Source organism: Sphaerodactylus townsendi, linkage group LG11 (assembly GCF_021028975.2).
Source record: "Sphaerodactylus townsendi isolate TG3544 linkage group LG11, MPM_Stown_v2.3, whole genome shotgun sequence".
NCBI lineage: Eukaryota > Metazoa > Chordata > Lepidosauria > Squamata > Sphaerodactylidae > Sphaerodactylus > Sphaerodactylus townsendi.
Window position 1 is genome coordinate 22,123,910 of NC_059435.1, and position 19,172 is coordinate 22,143,081.

The window sequence follows — 19,172 nt, forward strand, 5'->3', positions numbered from 1 at the left end:
TCCCACTCACCTCATCGCCTCCATCGCCCTGCTGGCCTCTGTAGACCTGCCCACGCTGCCCTCCGACCTCCAGGGGTCGGAGGACAGTGAGGGAGGGTCTACAGAGGCCAGCAGGGTGACAGAGGCGACAAGGTGAGTGGGAGAGGGACGGGGAAAACAGCACATTCCCGGCGGTGCCGTTCGCACCGCTCCGCCGGGAATGCGATGTTTACCAAAAACCTCCCTCCAGGAGGGAGGTTTTTGGAGGCGGCCTGACGCCGCCCTGAAGGAGGGGATGGGGAGCCAGGTCGGCGCTGCTGCGTTTTCGCAGTGCCGCCTGTGCGAATGGCTCCCTGGGGATGGTGTTTTTGCCGTCCCCAGGGCACCGTTTATGGCCCGTGCAGAAAGGGCCTGAGAGAGGGAGGTAACTTGAGATCAATAACCTATGTTTATGGGGATAATCCTGGGTGAAAATTCTCAAATGAGCAGGCTGTTGTAAAATTAGCAACTGAGTTTTGTTAATAAAATAATGGAAAACAAGGAACATATCTTCCACCTTTGATCTTTTGCACACAAGGCATACAGGAACTAAGAGAGAAAGGGAAGAAGTTGGATAGGTTTTCAGGTATGGGTGATAGTTACCAGTACTGCAGAGGAAAGATTCAACTAAAGCAGCAGCTGACAGGGGAAAAGGCACCCCCATGAAAGTGGGGCGCGTGCAAACAGAGATCAAAGACACACACACTATGAATGGCCACAGGATTAATATTGATAGTGAAAAATGGGTCCTGAGGCAATATGATGTAAGCTGCCAGGAAGGACAGAGACAAAGAATTGATTGATTTTTTGAGGCTCCAACAATTAGATAGGAGAGGCTTGATGAATAACCTGGACTATTCTCCTGAAGACTGGTTAATGGCTGTGACGAGTGCAAATAAGAGCTGAGATGGGTGCAGTTTTTATACCTGAATGCTGTGTAATTTACTGTGATAGGATAAATAATAATCAGCACAGAGTGCTAATTAAATCACTTTAGGGGGAGACAATGGACATTAGCTAGCCCATTGTTCAGCCAGGCACGCCATGGGCCATGGGAAAAGTACAGCTTCCAACCTCTTCACACACACACACCCATCCTTCAACATACAAGATGGAGACCTGAAATCTCCATTTTGTGTGAAGCAATGTTTTGTTCCAATGTTAGTTTCTGTTCCCTGTCCTACTTATGGCACCCTATAGCAGGGGTGGGGTAAGGGAGCTTACAGAGGTGACCGGAAGTTGCCCGGCAAGGTAAGTGACCTGTTGAGTCTAAGTAAGCTCCATGGTTGAGTAGGGATTTGCACCTGGATCTCCTAATTCCTAGTCTGTCACTTTTACCATTCACAGCACAACCTCAAACTATTTGATTGATCATTTCAAATTGAAGCATGCCACTCCATAACTCACCCAGTGAAGGATTGTCTTTGTGGGTCGACCAAGTGGCCACACATGCTGCAATGAAAGGAATGTGTGGCCCAGACCATGTGCACAAAGACCTGGCTGTCATGGTCTGTGGATAATGGTTTACCATAAAGTCCAGCTCATACATTATCACATATCCATGGCAATAGAGGGCTTGAGCATATGAAGCTGCTGAGGTCTTTCCCAACGCCTGAGATTTTTTTTAAACTAGAAATTACAGAGACCTTCCAAATGCAAAGCAGATGGATGGAGCCAGGGCATACCATTCTATTGTATTTATTGTATTTATTTATATTTTGATTTATAACCTGCCCTTCCTCGCAAGGCTCAGGGGGGCAAACAACAGTAATAACCCATAAGAACAACTTCAGCATAAACATCACAGCATAAAATGACTTATTGCAGGCAGGTTGCTTCTATCTCTGACCTGCAATGCTTCAGCCCAGATCGAATGGCAAAAACTACTCAGCTACCACATGTAGTGTCTTTCTGACACCACGCAATTCCCACCTCCATGGGCATGAGGTCTCCCTTGAGCTCACTTGCCCTGGAACCCATGACCACATGAAGCTGCCAAATCAGACTCAGGTCCACTAAGGTCAGTGCTGTCTACCCAGACTAGCAGCGGCCCTCTATGGTCACATTTCACATCACCTACTACTACCAGATACTTTTCACAGGAGGTCCCAAGGATTGAACCTGGGACCTTCTGCATGCCAGGCAGATTCTCTACCATTGAGACACATGGATGGTAGCCTCATACTACCCCTGCTTCATCTTACCAGATGCCACTGAATCACAATTGTAAATGTTGATTGAATTCTTCATTAAGCATTACAATTTGCACTCGAGTAAAAAGAAACAAGCCAGCCCATATCCCTTTGGATACCCTTTTTACCTGTTATGGCTAGCTGAGTAACAAAAAAGGTCATCCTGGACTTCCTCTTTCTCCTCCAGATGGACAACAGAACAATGGAGTTCCCGCCAACTGTTACAACAAAGAGAATCCAAAGGGTAATCAGCTGTTCTGTCTGTAAGGAAAGAAAAGAAGGCGATCAGTGGAAGGATCTAGTTATAGCTCAGCACTGAACTGTGGGGGGAAACCAACACTGGCAGCTACTCATTTATGGGCTTTCTCTGGTGGCTTTGACCTTGTAGACTGACCAGCCAGAGGTGGTCAGAAGGTCTCCCCCCTCCTCCACTTCTATCCTTTTGCAGAACGTGCAAAGGATAAATGTTCAGGAGGGCATTTTCCCAAAGGGATTAGACCAGTGGTATAATGGAATCCTGGAGGCAGCAGGAAAAGAGGAGAACTCAACGTGAGATGGGTTGGATTCCCCACTCCTCCATCTGTGTGGCAGAATCTCCTCTGGTGAAATGGGTTTGTTTCCTCGCTCCTCCACATGAAGCCTACTGGGTGATCTTGGGCGAGTCACAGTTCTCTCAGAACTCTCTAAGACCCACCGACCTCACAAGTTGTATGTCGTGGAGGGAGGAAGGTAAAAGGAGTTTGTAAGCTGACTTGAGTCCCCTTACAGGAGAGAAAAGTGAGGTATAAATCCAAACTCCTCTTCTTCTTTAACAAAAAGCCACAGTCCTCAGTTTGCAAGATCTGAGCAAGGCTGTTAACAATAGAACATTCTGGAGGACATTGATTCAGAGGGTCACCCTGAGTCAGCTGTGACTTGATGGCACTTGTCATACACACACACACACACACACACACACACACACACACACAGAGAGAGAGAGAGAGAGAGAGAGAAACAGCACAAGAGGTTATCAGCTATCACAGAAGTCTGCAACCTGCAGCTCTCCAGATGTTCATGGACTACAAATCCAATTGGCCATGCTGGCAGGGGCTGATGGGAATTGTAGTCCATGTACATCTGGAGAGCCACAGGTTGCAGACCCATGACCTATCATTTTCAGGGACTGAGCAACATTTCCAAAGCTACCCGCAGAGGTGGGTTTTAAATCTAGTTCAATTTGTCAATCCATTGGATGGTGTTGGACAAAGCACCATCTTTCCCCTTTGTGTCAGTCTTTGGGGTGTACAGCAGACAGTGGAGAGTTCACAAGATGAGTGTCAGGACCATGGACAGCATTCAACAAAGTGGCCTTGAGTCTGTTGGAAAAGCTGCTTCACACATAATGAAACAACACAAGAAGTTTCTTCTAAAAAGGATAGTATTGCAATCTTTTGCAATGTCTACTGTAGGTATCACCTCCCCCCCTTTTTTACTGTAATGGTCTCTATCTTTTTAACATTCTTGATTATGGCATTCCATGCCTTGGACAGTTTTTTTTGTATTAGACCAGGGGGGCCCAACGTGGTGCCCGGGGGTGGCGTGGTGCCTGTCCCATTGCCCAACCTTTCCCATTGCCCAACAAAAGTAGAGAGGACCAGGTGGGATTTTTGCTGAGCAAGGTTTCTGATTGTCCACTGGAAATTGGGATATTTTAAATACGTTGCTTTGGCAGTAGCTGTCACCACAGCACTGGGTGACTGAAGGGAAGCTGTGGTAGCTATTCTGTTGCTGGCTCCACCTAATCTGATACTGTAGCCACAACACTGCTGTGCTTATCATTAGTTCCAACTCTTAACTCTGATGTTCATGGTTCAGGTTTCAGATTCCTTGATAGGTATTCACCAAACACCTCTTGTGCAGCGGGAAAGGCTTTGGAAACACAGTAATGTATGCCACAGTCTTTAGTCGCTCTGACTTCTCTAGATCACACTGTCCAGTGAGCTGCGTTTCAGCTTCCACAATAAAGTTAAGCTCAGTAATGATTATGCACCTTAGAGGGAAGTATGTGTGCTTAGCGATGATTTAAGTGACTATTAATCCTCACAAGAAACCTTAATGCAGCATTCCAGTGACTTGCATGTAGAGACAAAGACAACTATTATAATAACAAGTATAGAGAAACAGATAAAAACAAAAAAAGGAAAAGTGATTTTTTTTTTTGCAAAATCCAAGATGTCAGAGGGAAATTTAAAGCATGATTTTGCATACGGAAAGATCAGCACAGAAATCCATTAACTGAACAGAACAAAAAAAAAGATGGGAAGAATACACTGAAGAACTGTACAGAAAAGATGTATGAACAACAGATTCCTTCTAAGAAGAATCTTTTGAAGAAGAACCTACAGTTTTAGAAAATGAAGTGAAAACTGCACTGAGAGCAACTGGGAGAAACAAATTACCAGGAGTAGGTGGGATATCGGTAGAGCTAGGCCAAGTCACTGAAACAGAGCCCATCAAAATCTTAACAAGAGTAAGGCAACAAATATAGAAAACAAAACAATAGCCCATAGTCTGGAAAGGGTCAGTTTACATTCCAATTCCAAAAAAGGGAAACATAAAACATAACAGACTGCAGCAACTACTAGACTATGGAATTAATTTCTCACACAGGTAAAGTGATGCTCAAAAATTATGACAAAGACTATTATTATATAAGCAGATGCTGACAATGAAACCTGGCACCATCTGAATGCAAAACCAAAATTCTTGTCACTAACTAGGTTGTAGACTTTGTCTTGTTTCTAAATGGCTTACTGAGTTTTCCTAACCTTCAAGGTTGATAATAAGGAAACGGAAATAATTCATGACTTTCTAATCCTAGATCTATCATGAACTAAAAAGGAGGCTGCAGCCAAAAAATCAGAAGTTTGGGACTGGGAAGGGCAGCTATGAAGGAGTTGGAAAAGATTCTTAAGTATGAGGATGTGTCACCGGAAACAACGATCAAGTTAATTCATGCCATAATATTCCCTGTTAGTATACATATATGTGAAAATTGGAGAATTAAGAAAACTAACAGGAAGAAAACAAATTCCTTTGAAACATGGTATTGTAGGACAGTTTTATGGATACAATGGATAGGGTTCCAGGTCCCCCTCCCCCCAACCAGGAGCTTCAAGAGGGCAGGACTGAGAGTGGAAATCTGCACACAAGGTGCAATGACATCACTTCCAGATTTATCATGGAAGCACTAGTATCACTCAGGACATTCTACCACTATTTCCCCAAAATGGAAACTGGGGTGGTGGCCAGCTCAGGGATGGTGGCCAGCAATAATTAGACAAATGGGAACCCTAATCATGGACCACTAAAAAGACAAATAAGTGGGTTCTAGATCAAATCACTCCTGGAGTATCCTTAGAAGCTAAAATGACTAAACGTAGGCTATCATACTTGGTTCACATTATGAGAAGACAAGAGTACACTGGAAAAGTGTACAACATGAGATGGATTGACTCAAAGAAGTCATGGCCCTCAGTTTGCAAGATCTGAGCAAGGCTGTTAATAAGGAGACTTTTGGAGGGCTTTAAGAAGTCTGAATAAATCTAGAGAAGAGAAAGTTAAGGGGTGACATGATAGCCTTGTTTAAACATTTGAAGAAGTGTCATGTTGAAGATGGAGAAAGCTTGTTTTCTGCTGCTTATAGAGACTAGGAAATGGAGCAATGGATTCAAACTGTGAGAAGAAAGATTTCACCTAAACATTAGGAAGAACTTCCTGACAGTCAGGGCTGTTTGACAGTGGAATACACTGCCTTGAAGGAGGATGGAATCTCTTTCTTTAAAGGTTTTTAAACAGAGGCTGGACGGCCATCGGTAATGTGCTTTGACTGTGTGCTCCTGCTCAGCAAGTGATTGGATTGAATGGCCCTTGCGGTTTCTTCTAACTCTATGATTCTAAGAAGAGTTTGGATTTATATCCTGCTTTTCTCAACTGTAACAAATTTAAAAGTGGCCTACAAACTCTTTCCCCTCCCCTCCCCATAGAGACACCTTGAGAGGTAGGTGGGGCTGATAGAGTTCTGTGAGAACTGTAACTGGCCCAGCAGGCTTCATCTGGAGGAGCAGGGAAGCAAATTCAGTTCACCAGATAAGAGTCCAACACTCATGAGGAGGAGTGGGGAATAAAATCCGCTTCTCCAGATTCAAGTCCACCACTCTTAAGCATCACACCAGCCAAAATTTCTTTCTGGCATAAATACGATAGAGTTTCAGACGATAGCCAAGAAAATATTTCTCTCTAAGAATGAACCAACATTCCTAGGACAAACAGAGGGGAGATAGGCAGTGCAGGTACACACAATGTCTCCTTTTTGTTTTTCAAAGTGCTCATCTACATAAGGTTTGCATTGGCTGAGAGCTTTAACAGTTGGGCTGCTGGCTCTTGCATACCCATTGGCACGTCCATGAGTGAATTATTATTTTCTTTGGTACTGCAATAAATTATTCAAATTATATCACATTATAATATTATTCTAGATTTCATGTATACTCCAAACAGAATGTATTGGGGGATTAAAATAAAAGGAATCTCTTAATTACCAAAAAAAGAAGAACATTTTGGTCACAACTCCCTTTTGTGGATGAAAATCACTCTCTGTTGAATTACTGTTCTCTGGAAAGTGGCTTCCAAAGGAAGGTTTCCGAGATTCATCAATCATTATTTGTGTGTTTCTTGTCAAATAATAAGCAATTTTATCAGTTTCACAATTAAAACAAAGCCCTTTGTGTTGAAATCTCTAGGACAACCCTAAGTATATGCCAAATGTACCTTTTCCCTGATGAAGATTTTATGGTTTGGATGGAGCTGCTCCAGAGGATAGAGATATTAGACTAGCATTTGATTGGCTTAGACTTGGTGCAACTACATAATGATGTTTGCAATGATTCAGAAATCACTGTAACAGCTACTTGGAGTGAAAGTGCTTGGAGGCAGAATTGCGAGGAAAATTGTACTGGTGTGAAGCAGTTTCCAATGCAGTTCTGGTGGTTTTTCACCACACTATGGAAGAAATTCATTATAATGCAAAGCACAAGCAGGAAAAGATAGCGGTTTATGAAAATATGGATGATGGAATGTGCAGAAATACCTCCTTGGGTGCATTTTTAAACTCTTATTTTGAGAGGAATAGTTAGTTGTTGACATTTCTGCGCAGTTTGGGATCTCAGAGGCTTATCTGGTGAACCAGATGTGTTTCTGCAGTCCTACATTCCTGCTGAGTGACCTTGGGCTAGTCACAGTTCTTCAGAACTCTCTCAGCCCCACATACCTCACAAGGCGTCTGTTGTGGGGAGAGGAAGGGAAAGGAGCTTGTAAGCCACCTTGAGTCTCCTTGCAGGTCAGAAAGGTGAGGTATAAATCCAAACTTGTCTTCTTATTCTTCTCTTCTATATGGTAATTTCAGAAGACCTGGAAATGTCATTTTCTGATGGGAGCCAGTGTATTGGCTCAAAGCTGCCTTGAGCTCCATAGGAAGAAAGGCAGCTTACAAATATTTTAAATGAAGTCCAGCTTTCCTTATTTACGATTGCTGAAGGCAGTATAATCTGTTTATAGATTACCTCCTTCCAATATGGTCAGCAGGCGGGTGGAATTAGATTGGATGGGAGACACGATGCTAAAATGGTATCTCTATGCCAAGTTCTTTGCCACCTCTTGATATTGTACAATAGTCTGGGCAAGGGTCGTCTTGACATCGTGCAGTTCCCCCTCATACCATAAGTTGACAAAGATATAGAGTGCAGGCAAGAAAAGGGCTTGATGTTGTGACTCCACACCAGGGTCCCCATCCTTTTTGAGCCGGCAGGAACATTTGAAATTCTAACACAGCATGGTGGGTGCAGCAACAAAATGGCTGCCAAAACATGGCTGCTGCAGGAAGCAAAGCCAGCCACAACATGACTCCCACAGTGTTCAGATTGGACTGACAGCTGCTGCCAAAGCAACAAACCTGCTTTGCCGATCAAATCTCCAATAGTTAATCAGAAGCCTTGCTGGACAAAAGTCTTACCTACCCCTATTCACTTTCTAAAACCACTTGATGGGAGCCAGCAAAGGTATTGGCAAGTTCCATGACCCCCAAGGACACCCAAATGGGGACTCCTGCTCCGCACTATGTGATACATATCACATGTTTAAGGGAGAGAAGTGGGGGATTTGACAACAAGATGCCATTTTTAGTAGTAAGCCTATATTTCCTGTACAATATAATCCCACCCTTAGCTGCTTCTCTTGCCATTTTGGTGCAGATTGGTGCAGTACCACTGAAGTGAATGACACGTCACTAACCTAAATCAAAGTTATAAAAGAGACTGGTGTAGGCCGGAAAACTCCAGTTATAAATAAATAATTTTAAGTGAATGCTTATGCGAACAAAGTATGTACCAAGTTAAAAAATTCCACTTTAGTATTTTGTATGGCACAAATGAAGTCTTTAGTTACTATAAAAATAAACATCTGGTCATGTTGATGTTGTATTTTATACCTTTTTGACTGGAATTCAGTGCTATATTGGCAAAAGATTACTGACATTCTGAGAAAATTTGTCTTTAATTGACAGGGCATGTCCAACAATACTGAGTCGATTCCTAACCTTCTTTTGTGTGTGTGTGGGTGTGATTGCTGTTATTTAAGCTTCCAGCCCAAAGTGTAGCTAGCTGTGAGTCAAATAAATTGTTTCTCTTGTCTTTGCTGACAGTTTCCACAGGGAGTCCTCATTGACGGAGGAACGCACACGTGAACATCAAACCTTTTGAAACAGAGAGGGAATGAAGGAAGCAATGAAGCCACTTACTGTGAAAACCACGTATTTTAAAATGACACTTTGTTGGCCAATTCTGTTCTGACGGTATTTCAGACGGAAGCGGGCTCTCGTTTTTGAGAATATTTTGCATTGGTTACAAAAGGCACTCCACCCAACCCAGCCTGGGAAATGCGCTCTTGTGCTTGGAGGAACTGGCGCTCTTGTGCTTGGAGGAAGTGGAGGGACTTCCTCTTGCCCCACATGTGCTTCTTGCTTGCCATGGAGAAAGCAAGAGCACTTCTGGTGTTACTTTTTCCTTTAGTGGGGCAAGGGTGGGGAACAGCCTGCAATGAGTAATTGTCCACAGATTGCTCTCAATATAGCAGCAATATCTGGAGTTTTGTCTAAGACCTTTCCCTCTTGTTCAAGGGCTCCATCATGGACCTTCCTTACAGTCGAGGAGGGGAAGAATGTGCAGGAATCCCTGTCCCCTCTGTTGGAGGAGGAAGAAGATGGTGGGAAATATAATCTCTAGTTCAATTGCTCTTGATTAAATCTCACAGAATGCACACACAAAACTGATGATGGGGACTTTTTGCTGAATTGTTGTGTTGTTCTTACTTTTACAGATGATGTTGCTTTCAGCTTCTCACAAAGTGGTCTTAGACCATGTGCCTATCAGTGTCAACATTGTATTGTCGAAGGCTTTCACGGCCGGAATCACTGGGGTGCTGTGTGTTTTCCGGGCTGTATGGCCGTGTTCTAGCAGCATTCTCTCCTGACATTTCACCTGCATCTGCACAGATGCAGGAGAATCGTCAGGAGAGAATGCTGCTAGAACAGGGCCATACAGCCCGGAAACCACACAGCATCTCAGTGTCAACATTCTTTGCTCTAATTGGCAGTGGGTCTCCAGGATCTCAGTTAGAAGTCTTTTACATGGTTCTTTAAACAGAAGATTCTGCTGAGTGACCTTGCATGCAAAACAGATGCTCTAACACTGAGCCACAGCCTTTCTGAGAACATGTGACCCCACAGCCTTAATGAGAACATGTGACCCCACTGTATACCAGGTCATACTATTAGTCCAGGGGTCTTCAAACTATGGCCCTCCAGATGTTCATGGACTACAATTCCCATCAGCCCTGCCACCTGGCTATGCTGGCAGGGGCTGATGGGAATTGTATTCCATGAACATCTGGAGGGCCATAGTTTGAAGACCCCTGTATTAGTCCAACAAGGTCTCATTGTGCATTCAGACTGTCAGTAACTCTCCAGGGTCTCAGGTAGAGGTTTTTTCAGAACTCCTACTACTTGGTCCTTTTTAAAGCTGGAGATACTGCGTGTTGAACCTGGGACCTTCCACATGCAGAGAAGGAGGTCCCTCACTTAGCCATGGCCTCTGCATCACTGTGTTAAACCTCACAAGGAGTACCATATACAGTTTTGGGCACCACAATTTAAGAAGGATGTTGATAACCTGGGATGTGTCTCAAGGAAAGCAACAAAGTTGGTACAGGATCTGGATACCAAGTCCTCTGAGAAAAGGTTGAAGGAGCTGAGCATGCTAAGCCTGAACAGATGTTTGAGAGGTGATATGACCGCCATATGTGATAGGGGAGTTTTCTGTTGCCCCGGAAGGATTGAAGCAACAGGTTGAAATTAAATCAAACGAGTTTTCAGCTAAACATTAGGAAGAAGTTGCTGGAAGTTTGAGTGGTTCCTCAGGAGGTGGTGGGTTCTCCTTCTTTGGAAGTTTATAAAAAGGGGCCATTTGTGTACTTGCGGCTTGCTCTGCAGCAAAGAGTATATTACCTTCAGGTCAGGTTCTCAATTACACACGTTTCCTCCAATGCAGATTTTTCCCCTGCCTGCGCAGGGAAAGTGAAAGAGATGGCTTTGTGCTGCTCTTTCTTCAAGTTTTCTCACTCCTCCCTACCTTCCCTTTTACTAGTTCCACCATTTTAGACTGAAAGGAGGTTTTTTGTTTGAAGTCCAGTAGACTATAGAAGGACCAAAGGACCCTGCCAGCAAAGTGATGCTAAACAAAAGTCAGCAAGAAAAAAGAAATGTGGCAGGCAACGGAAACAAGAAGTGGTGGGCAGGCCATGGTTATGCCATTGCATTACAGAGTGATCCAAAAGGCTTTTCTTTAAACATTTTTAACATGAACATGAGCTGTCAATCACTGGACCCTCTTAAATCTAGCAAAAATGACACCAGGCCCATGGCAGGAGACCAAAAAAAAGTGCCAAAAAGGGGGTTGCAAGGAAGCAGGCAAGGCAGTAGCAGGAGGGCAAAATGGTGGATTGGATTGACTTGACTAGGGACACTTCACAGCAGAAGACTTCTCCTGCAAACAGAAATATGTGGGGAAACTCCACTATGAAGCACACAGCAGTGCTGCAAACAGTAGGTGCACAAAGGGCCGGAGACTAGATGGCCATGTGACAGCAGTGGCGTAGTGGTTAAGAGCAGGTGTACTCTAATCTGTTTGATTCCCCGCTCCGCTGCCTGAGCTGTGGAGATTTATCTGGGGAATTCAGATTAGCCTGTGCACTCCCACACACGCCAGCTGGGTGACCTTGGGCTAGTCCAGCTTTCCGGAGCTCTCTCAGCCCCACCCACCTCGGAGGGGGTTTGTTGTGAGGGGGGAAGGGAAAGGAGTTTATAAGCCCCTTTGAGTCTCCTTGCAGGAGAGAAAGGGGGGATATAAATCCAAGCCTCCTCCTCCTCCTCTTCTCCTTCTCCTCCTCCTCCTCCTCCTCCTTCTCCTCCTCCTCCTCCTCCTTCTTCAATGAGCAGTGCTTAGCTCTTGTGACCCTTTCTTGTCCAGGGTAATGCTGACTTTGGGGGATTTTCTTCCAGGCCAGATTGGCCAAGGATCCTGGACGTTGTTTTTTTTTTTTGTGCCTACTGCTTGGTGAGGGTTGCTGGAGGAGGGGTAGAAGTAGCTGTGAATTTCCTGCATTGTGCTGGAGGTTGAACTAGATGACCCTTCGAGCTCTATGGCCCCTTCCGCACACGCAAAATAGTGCGTTTTCAAACCACTTTCACAACTGTTTGCAAGTGGATGTTGCCGTTCCGCACAGCTTCAAAGAGCACTGAAAGCAGTTTGAAAGTGCATTATTCTGCACGTGCGGAAGGAGCCTATGTTTCTAGGTTTTAAATGCCTTTGTTGAAAAGTACTTCGAACAACATGGATAAAGTGATCTACAAATGTAAACCCCAACTGAATGAATGCTTCAGAACCAGGCTGCTGCTTTGGGAAAGAGATCTGGAGCGTGGAGGTGCTGGAGGAAAGTGTGTGCATAACTATTCCCCGTCTGCTAGTTTTCAGCTGCACGTCTCCCTCCACAATGGGAATACAGATGTATTCCAAAGACACACCACTGGAATGGGGCGGGGGAGCAGCAAAGAACTAGTGTGCAGGTAAAGGAAGTGTTTTCCTCTGTTTTTCCACAGCAAATCAGCCTTGCCAAAATAGTAGAAGCAACTACTGTGGTTTTGAAGGATAAACTCAGCGGAGGGAAGGCTGCATGGTATAGCCTGATCTCATCAGATCTCTGAAGCTAAGCAGGATTGGTACTGGGAAGAAAGACCTCCAAGGAAGATTCTGCCAAGGAAGGCAATGGCAAACCATCTCTGCCTCGAAAGGCTCTTGCTGGTGTTGCCATGAGTTGGCTGTGACTCGACATCACTGTACACAAAGAGACAGGATGAACACAAGCAGAACAGTCTACGCAGCGGTGGAAACAACATTTCCTAGAACAGTCTTTTACTTGTGTAAAAATGTTCCTGGGTTAATTAGTTTCACGTCGCACACCTGTTTGTGCTCATTGTGTAAAAATGTGACACAATAAGCACAGAAGACTTATTACACAGGCATGTCCTGAACAGCCAAATCTGGCACAGAGGCTGTGACTGAATGGCCCTGAGTTCCATCTTTGACATCTCTTTTTTTAAAAAAAAAATTCCCATAAAGACCATGCTGTGAGACCCTGGTGAGTTGCTGTCAGACTAGGGAATGAGAATTTTGACAGACGCATGGTTAAGAATTTTGACAGACACTATTAAGCAGCAGAAGTGCAGCTTTCAAAAAGAGGGGAAAGAAAGTCTCCAGTTTTTCCTTTCATAATTACACTGGAAAGGAGTTGTGCATCTGCCGTTAGCTTGTGACACCCACAGACACGCAGGCTCTCCGACTGCATGCCAACAAATGCCCAGCAGAAACCAAACAGTTGCAAACTGACACTGCTTAATGTCGTTGCCTTCCTTTAAGCAATAGACCAGTCAAATGCTCCCTCTTAAGAAGGAGGAATACAACTCTCTTCACTCTCCATTCACAAAGCCCTCCATTCACAGCAGCTGGGGAAGATGTTGAGAAACTTTGTGCTGACAATTTAAACTCACAGAAAATGTAAAAAGCTAACCCAAAGACAACCTTTCAGTCAATGCCACTCAACTTAGCCATGTGTCGCTTTCAATTACGGAGACCCATGTTATTTATCCACCGAAAAACCAGACCTTTGAAGCTTATCACAGTCATTTCAACCCAGGGGAATACAGATCCAGCCACAAATCCACTGTTTACGATTGAATCAAGAGGAAGGAGCACTGGCCAAAGAGGAGAGCTAGGAAACAGAAAGGAAGCCCTTCCGTCGTCTGCTGAAACCTGTGCTCTTCTCCCAGGCGTTGTCACTGATCAACATCTGTCAACCTGTAGCTCTTGTGCAGAAGTTCTTATAGAAGCAATCAGCAAACAAAGAGAGATCCTTTCCGATCTGTAACTCGTGAGGTTTGCTTATTTGCTAGCCTTTGGGGAAAGCAAAAGGAGATGACAGCAGAAGAAAGCCAAAAACCTACCTTAAAGGAATAATAAAAGGATTCCCACTCCTCCTCTTCTTCCAGCACTTCTGCGAAAGTCAGCGCTTCCGTGAAAGTTACCAGCGTGGCCTCCAGGCAGTCTGAGCTCCTGTTCAGGCTGCTGTCGGCGTCTGTGACACAGACTTGCATGGCTTGTGGCTCCTTTGCAAACTGCTCGGCTTCTCTGTGCAAGAGAGAGAGTTTCTACAGCCAAGCTCTCCACAGAGGAGCACGGCAATACAGGCAGCAGCTTCACTGTACCACAACTGGCTATTGGAGACATCTGGTTTCAAAGCAACTGAGAAAAAGCATCCATGCAGGAATCTCTCCCCACCTTCCCCAAACACCCACCCCCCTTCTGCTTGCAGAAGGAAGTCACTGTCCAGGTGATTCTCTTTGGCAGTCACAGCCAATAACTGGGGGATTAACATGGCGTCATCCTGGCCCCTCTGCAAAATGCTAGATCCGCACATCCAAGGGGCCAACTGGCAAAGCCAACATCTTCTTCCCAAAGCAGTTCAGCTATTCCTCATTCTGATAAGACAGCACATGACACAGCCAGCATGGCAGAAGGGCACGCTTCCCTAACTAGCCAAATGCAGCATCAATATGCAAATGCACTTCACTGCTGTAAGCCAGGCATAAGGGTCACCACCACCGGCAGGAATCTATTAAGTTCAGCCTTGTATCTTTAATAAGTTCAGTCACACTCATCTATGATGGTCTCTTTTTAAATATTTTTATTAATGTTATCCATAGATAGATAGATAGATAGATAGATAGATAGATAGATAGATAGATAGATAGATAGATAGATAGATAGATAGATAGAGAGAGAGAGAGAGAGAGAGAGAGAGAGAGAGATATGAGAGAGATGACAGACAGACAGACAGACAGACAGACAGACAGACAGACAGACAGACAGAAAGCTCCCTCTCAAAATTGCTTCGTGTCTTTATTTTATGAAACATTAAGATACATCTTGTTTTGTTTCTTATATGTGCTGTTTCTTTTATATAATTTTCTATTTTGATCTCTCTCTGTGTGTATGTGCATACATATATATATGTATGCACATACACACAGAGAGAGATCAAAATATATATATGTATACACATACACACAGAGAGAGATCAAAATAGAAAATTATATAAAAGAAACAGCACATATAAGAAACAAAACAAGATGTATCTTAATGTTTCATAAAATAAAGACACGAAGCAATTTTGAGAGGGAGCTTTGTATCCTACTAATTTAATCTAACATCCGTTTAATTAACGCCCACTGGTATCTATCAACTTAACAATTACTTATATCCCTAATTACTAGCATATTAATAATATATTAACCTATTCATACCATTCCTCTAAATCTAATTTTGAGCTCCACTGGTATTATTGATTTAATTTTTTTAAGTAATTGATTCATCAAGGAACAAAAAAAATACAATTCCCCCTTTTCATCAAAATCACGTTTTGACTGTCTGTTTACAAGATCTGCTAGTGGGTAACCCCTTCCAAGAGCTCGGTGCCTGGCAGCCATCACTGAAAGGGCTTCCCAGTAGTGCGGGGAGGCTCAAAAAGGCCCTTTATGGGTCTCAAGGGGATTTCACTGCCCAAAAGGGCAGCTTAAGTCCAAAGCAGAGCTTGCCAGTGTAACACCAGCAAACAGCAGAGGGAACTGACTAACATTGATTCCTCCCTTGGCCATGCCCCTGGCCAGACTGCACAGGGGCCCTGGGACACTGATGCAGCATTTATTTAGCACCACATTCCAGCATGGGGAGTGGGTGAGTAGCAGCCGCAGGCCAGTGGGATCACCCTGTTGGAATAAGCGACTTCTGCATGCCTGGACACTGGGGGGTGCTGTGTATATCACTCTGACTGTGATGTTGCCTCTCTTGTTTGCCCTCCTTGTCTGGGCCAGGAGACCGCCCACTAACTTCCTTTCTTCCCCATGCTGGTTTCACTTCTGTTCTAACCTTTGACCTGAGCGCATGGTCAATGGCAGCCTGCCACAGTGGGGCCTTTCCCACAGTAGCATTCTCTTACCTGCACACACGTGATGGCGCGTTAGTCGTGCCCACTTGTCATAGGGAAAGTAATCTCTTTAGACTAGGGTTTCTTTCTACCTACCTTTTTCCTGGAACAAAGCTGTGAACTGGAGATGCTTGAATAAATGTAAGTTTTACCTTTTACATTTATCTCTTGGGAAGTTTGTATAAACTGCACTCACACACACTACTGGGCAGATCCATGACTCTGAACTAAACTAAATCTAACACACTTCTCCTCCAGAGTAAGTGCCCTGGGCAGAGCAAATCTGCTGGTGTGACTGCACAGTGTTCTCAAGAGCTGATTCACCACCACCCTTTGGATGGGGCTTTTAGCCACTATGACATACTCTCTTACGTTATCCTCCCAAATTTCTAGATGGTTGCCACTGTTACTCTGGCTGCAGTTAGCAAATAAAAATATAGTTCTTTAAATTTCTTTGGAAAATTCTCAGGAAGAATACCCAGTAATGTTGTCTTGGCAGCAAATGGAAGTTTGGCCTTCAAGTTTGGCCTGATTTTATCTCAGATTGCCTTGTGACTGCATCTTTCCAAGGGTACAAAAGAGCCCAAGGGTGGGAGCTCAGCAGTTGTACAACTACTTTGCATGTGGAAGGTTGCAGGTCCAGTCTCTGGTATAGTCACATAAAACGATCAGGTAAGAACAATAAAGTATAAGTTCTTAGTAGTTATATTTTCTTAACATCTCATAGAAATTGGGGAAAAGACTCAGGAGGTTGGGGGTGTGAAAAACCTCTTCCTGAGACCCTGGAGCAGGGGTGTACCACCCAGTGGAACATATGGGGGCCAAATGTCTCCGGGCTGTGGCCATTTTGTCACGTGGGAAAAATCGCCCCCTCCTCCATCCCATCCCTCCGCCCCAGGTCCGTACACTGACTTCAAGACCTGGTGCAAAAAAGGTTGTTTAGTCATGGAGGTGCAGCTGCCCATATGGGGCCCCCCAGAAAACTCAGATTTTGCACTGGACTACATTTCCCCTAGATCAGTGATGGCGAACCTATGGCACGGGTGCCAGAGGTGGCACTCGGAGCCATCTCTGTGGGCACGCGCACACAGCGTTCATCATGCGGGGGGCGGAAAATCACCCCCCAACACACACACACACACACACACACACACACACACACACACACACACACCTAGGCTGACCTGGGCCACTGAGCACAACGTGTGTGCACCGCAGTGAGCAGGGAGGACTTGGCTGGCGGGCCTGGTGCCTGTGCTCCGGGTGGTTGCTGCCCAAGGGGGGAGGGTGCAGAGGAGGCAGAGATGCTAGAGAGGCACAGAGCAGTGCGCGTGGGACTTGCTGGAGGCTAGAGCAGACTGGCCCCTGCTCAAGCAGGTGGGGCGGAGGAAGAGGGAGCCAACCGGTTTATTCTAAACTAAAACCGCAGCATTCAGGTTAAATTGCCGGGTTGGCACTTTGCAATAAATAAGTGGGGTTTGGGTTGCAATTTGGGCACTCGGTCTCAAAAAGGTTCGCCATCACTGCGATACTCCTCTGCTCTGGAGAGATGTTACCAGTCAGAGCAGACCAGGGGTTCCCAGCCTTCTGGGGCAAGAGGCTGCATTACAGTGCCCAATGCCTAAAGGGGGCCACATCTTAAATCAAAATATAACAAAATTATTAACCTACCTATTAGATCAAAAGGAAACATTCTGAGGTCAATGAAGAAATATTAACTTGAATGTAGTTCACTTTGACACAATATTTTATGGTAGAATCCCTTTAGCTACTGCTTAGGCAGAGAATCATGAGGGATAAAATCTCCCACACTTTCTGGGGGTTACTTCCAGATTGTACCTCTTTAACTTGTACCTCTTTAAAATAAATGTACTGGTATATGTGAACTAGCTGAGGGAACTGAGTGGGTCCCCCTCCCTTTCAGCCATTCCATTTTACCTCAGATAACTACTCTAAAGACTTTTTCCTCTTTTAAAAGTTCAACAAAAAAAATAGCAGAATTTTATTAAACACCTCAGGGGAATAGGATATGAGCAAATATTGGTAATAGAAAGAAGCAGTTTTATATACAAGTTTGTATGCAGGTTGGCTTGAGCACTAATAGAAACTATTAGAATAGAAGCTATCAGTAAAATCCATCAGTAAATTTTCGGGTTTAGGTTTCTTTAACATGAATATTTTTGGTGAGAGCTGACTGGAGCTGACAGATATTGGCTGTATTTGGCAGGGAGTAATCCTATATGCGAGGCTGCTCAGCTCCATATGAAGGATCGGGCCTTCTCTTCCCACCTCTGAAGGGTTTGGACAGCAGAGGCTGGGGGGGGGGCAATCCTGCATGCGGGGGCTGCTCAGTCCTGCATGCAGGATTGGGCCATTTCTCCCCCCCTACTTCCCCCATTTCTTCCCCCATCTGTAATGTCCAAGGCCCAAAGGGTTTGGACAACAGTAGTTGGGGGGAGGGGGATCCTGTATGCAGAGCTGCTCAGCCCTGCATGCAGGACTGGGCCATTTCTCCCCCCTACTCTCCCCATTTCTCCCCCTGCCTCTACAGCAGAGGCTGGGGGGGGGGGGGATTCTGCATACAGGTTGGCAATTGTAATTGCCAGTTTCATTCATTCATTCATTCATTCATTCATTTATTTATTTTATTTCTTGAATTTGTAGACCGCCCCATCCCCGGGTTTTGATTGATTTAACTTTTATTATTGGCAGTCCCATTTGAAGTCTTACAACAGGTTCCATGGACATAGCCTGTCGGATCCAAAACCACAGAAGGGAATGCTTGATACCTAGCAAGGGGAAATGCTTTCCTCAGCTTTGGTTTGGGGAAAACTTGGAGATTTGTGGGATGCAGCCCAAGGAGGGCAGGGTTTGGGGAGGGGAGGGACCTCTGAATCAGCCATTTTCTCCAGAAAAACTGGCCCCCTGTCTGGAGATCCACTGTAATACCAGATCTCCAGATCCAGACTAGCAGCCAACAATCCAACCTGAGCAAAGTGTAGGAGACAGCACAGTATTTTTTTTTCTTCCACAGGAAAAAAATATCATAGAAATCTTAATTTGCTTGAATGGTTTTTTTACCACACTCTTTGAAACAAAATTAAAAATCACTTGTAAGCTAATATAAACACTCTATCAATTGGCAATATGAAATACAGCCGCAGAGAAGATGTTGAATAATTAGAAGCCGTATAAAGCAGCAGCAGTTCATCAGCGTGAAACCCACACAAAGGGATGCATACTAATAATGAGATAAACAAGAGAAGATATCCA

General features: G+C 44.6%; 1 protein-coding gene across 1 annotated transcript in view; it reads right to left on the reverse strand.

Annotated features, from left to right (window-relative positions):
- Nucleotides 1-19,172, reverse strand: part of NPSR1 (neuropeptide S receptor 1) — a 140,179-nt gene that overhangs the window by 89,575 nt on the left and 31,432 nt on the right. Inside the window, exons 3-4 of the mRNA XM_048510462.1 lie at nt 13,861-14,044; nt 2,339-2,471 (exon numbers count right to left, since the gene is read on the reverse strand). Of these exons, the coding sequence (XP_048366419.1) occupies nt 2,339-2,471; nt 13,861-14,044 (317 nt within the window). The remainder of the gene's footprint in view (nt 1-2,338; nt 2,472-13,860; nt 14,045-19,172) is intronic.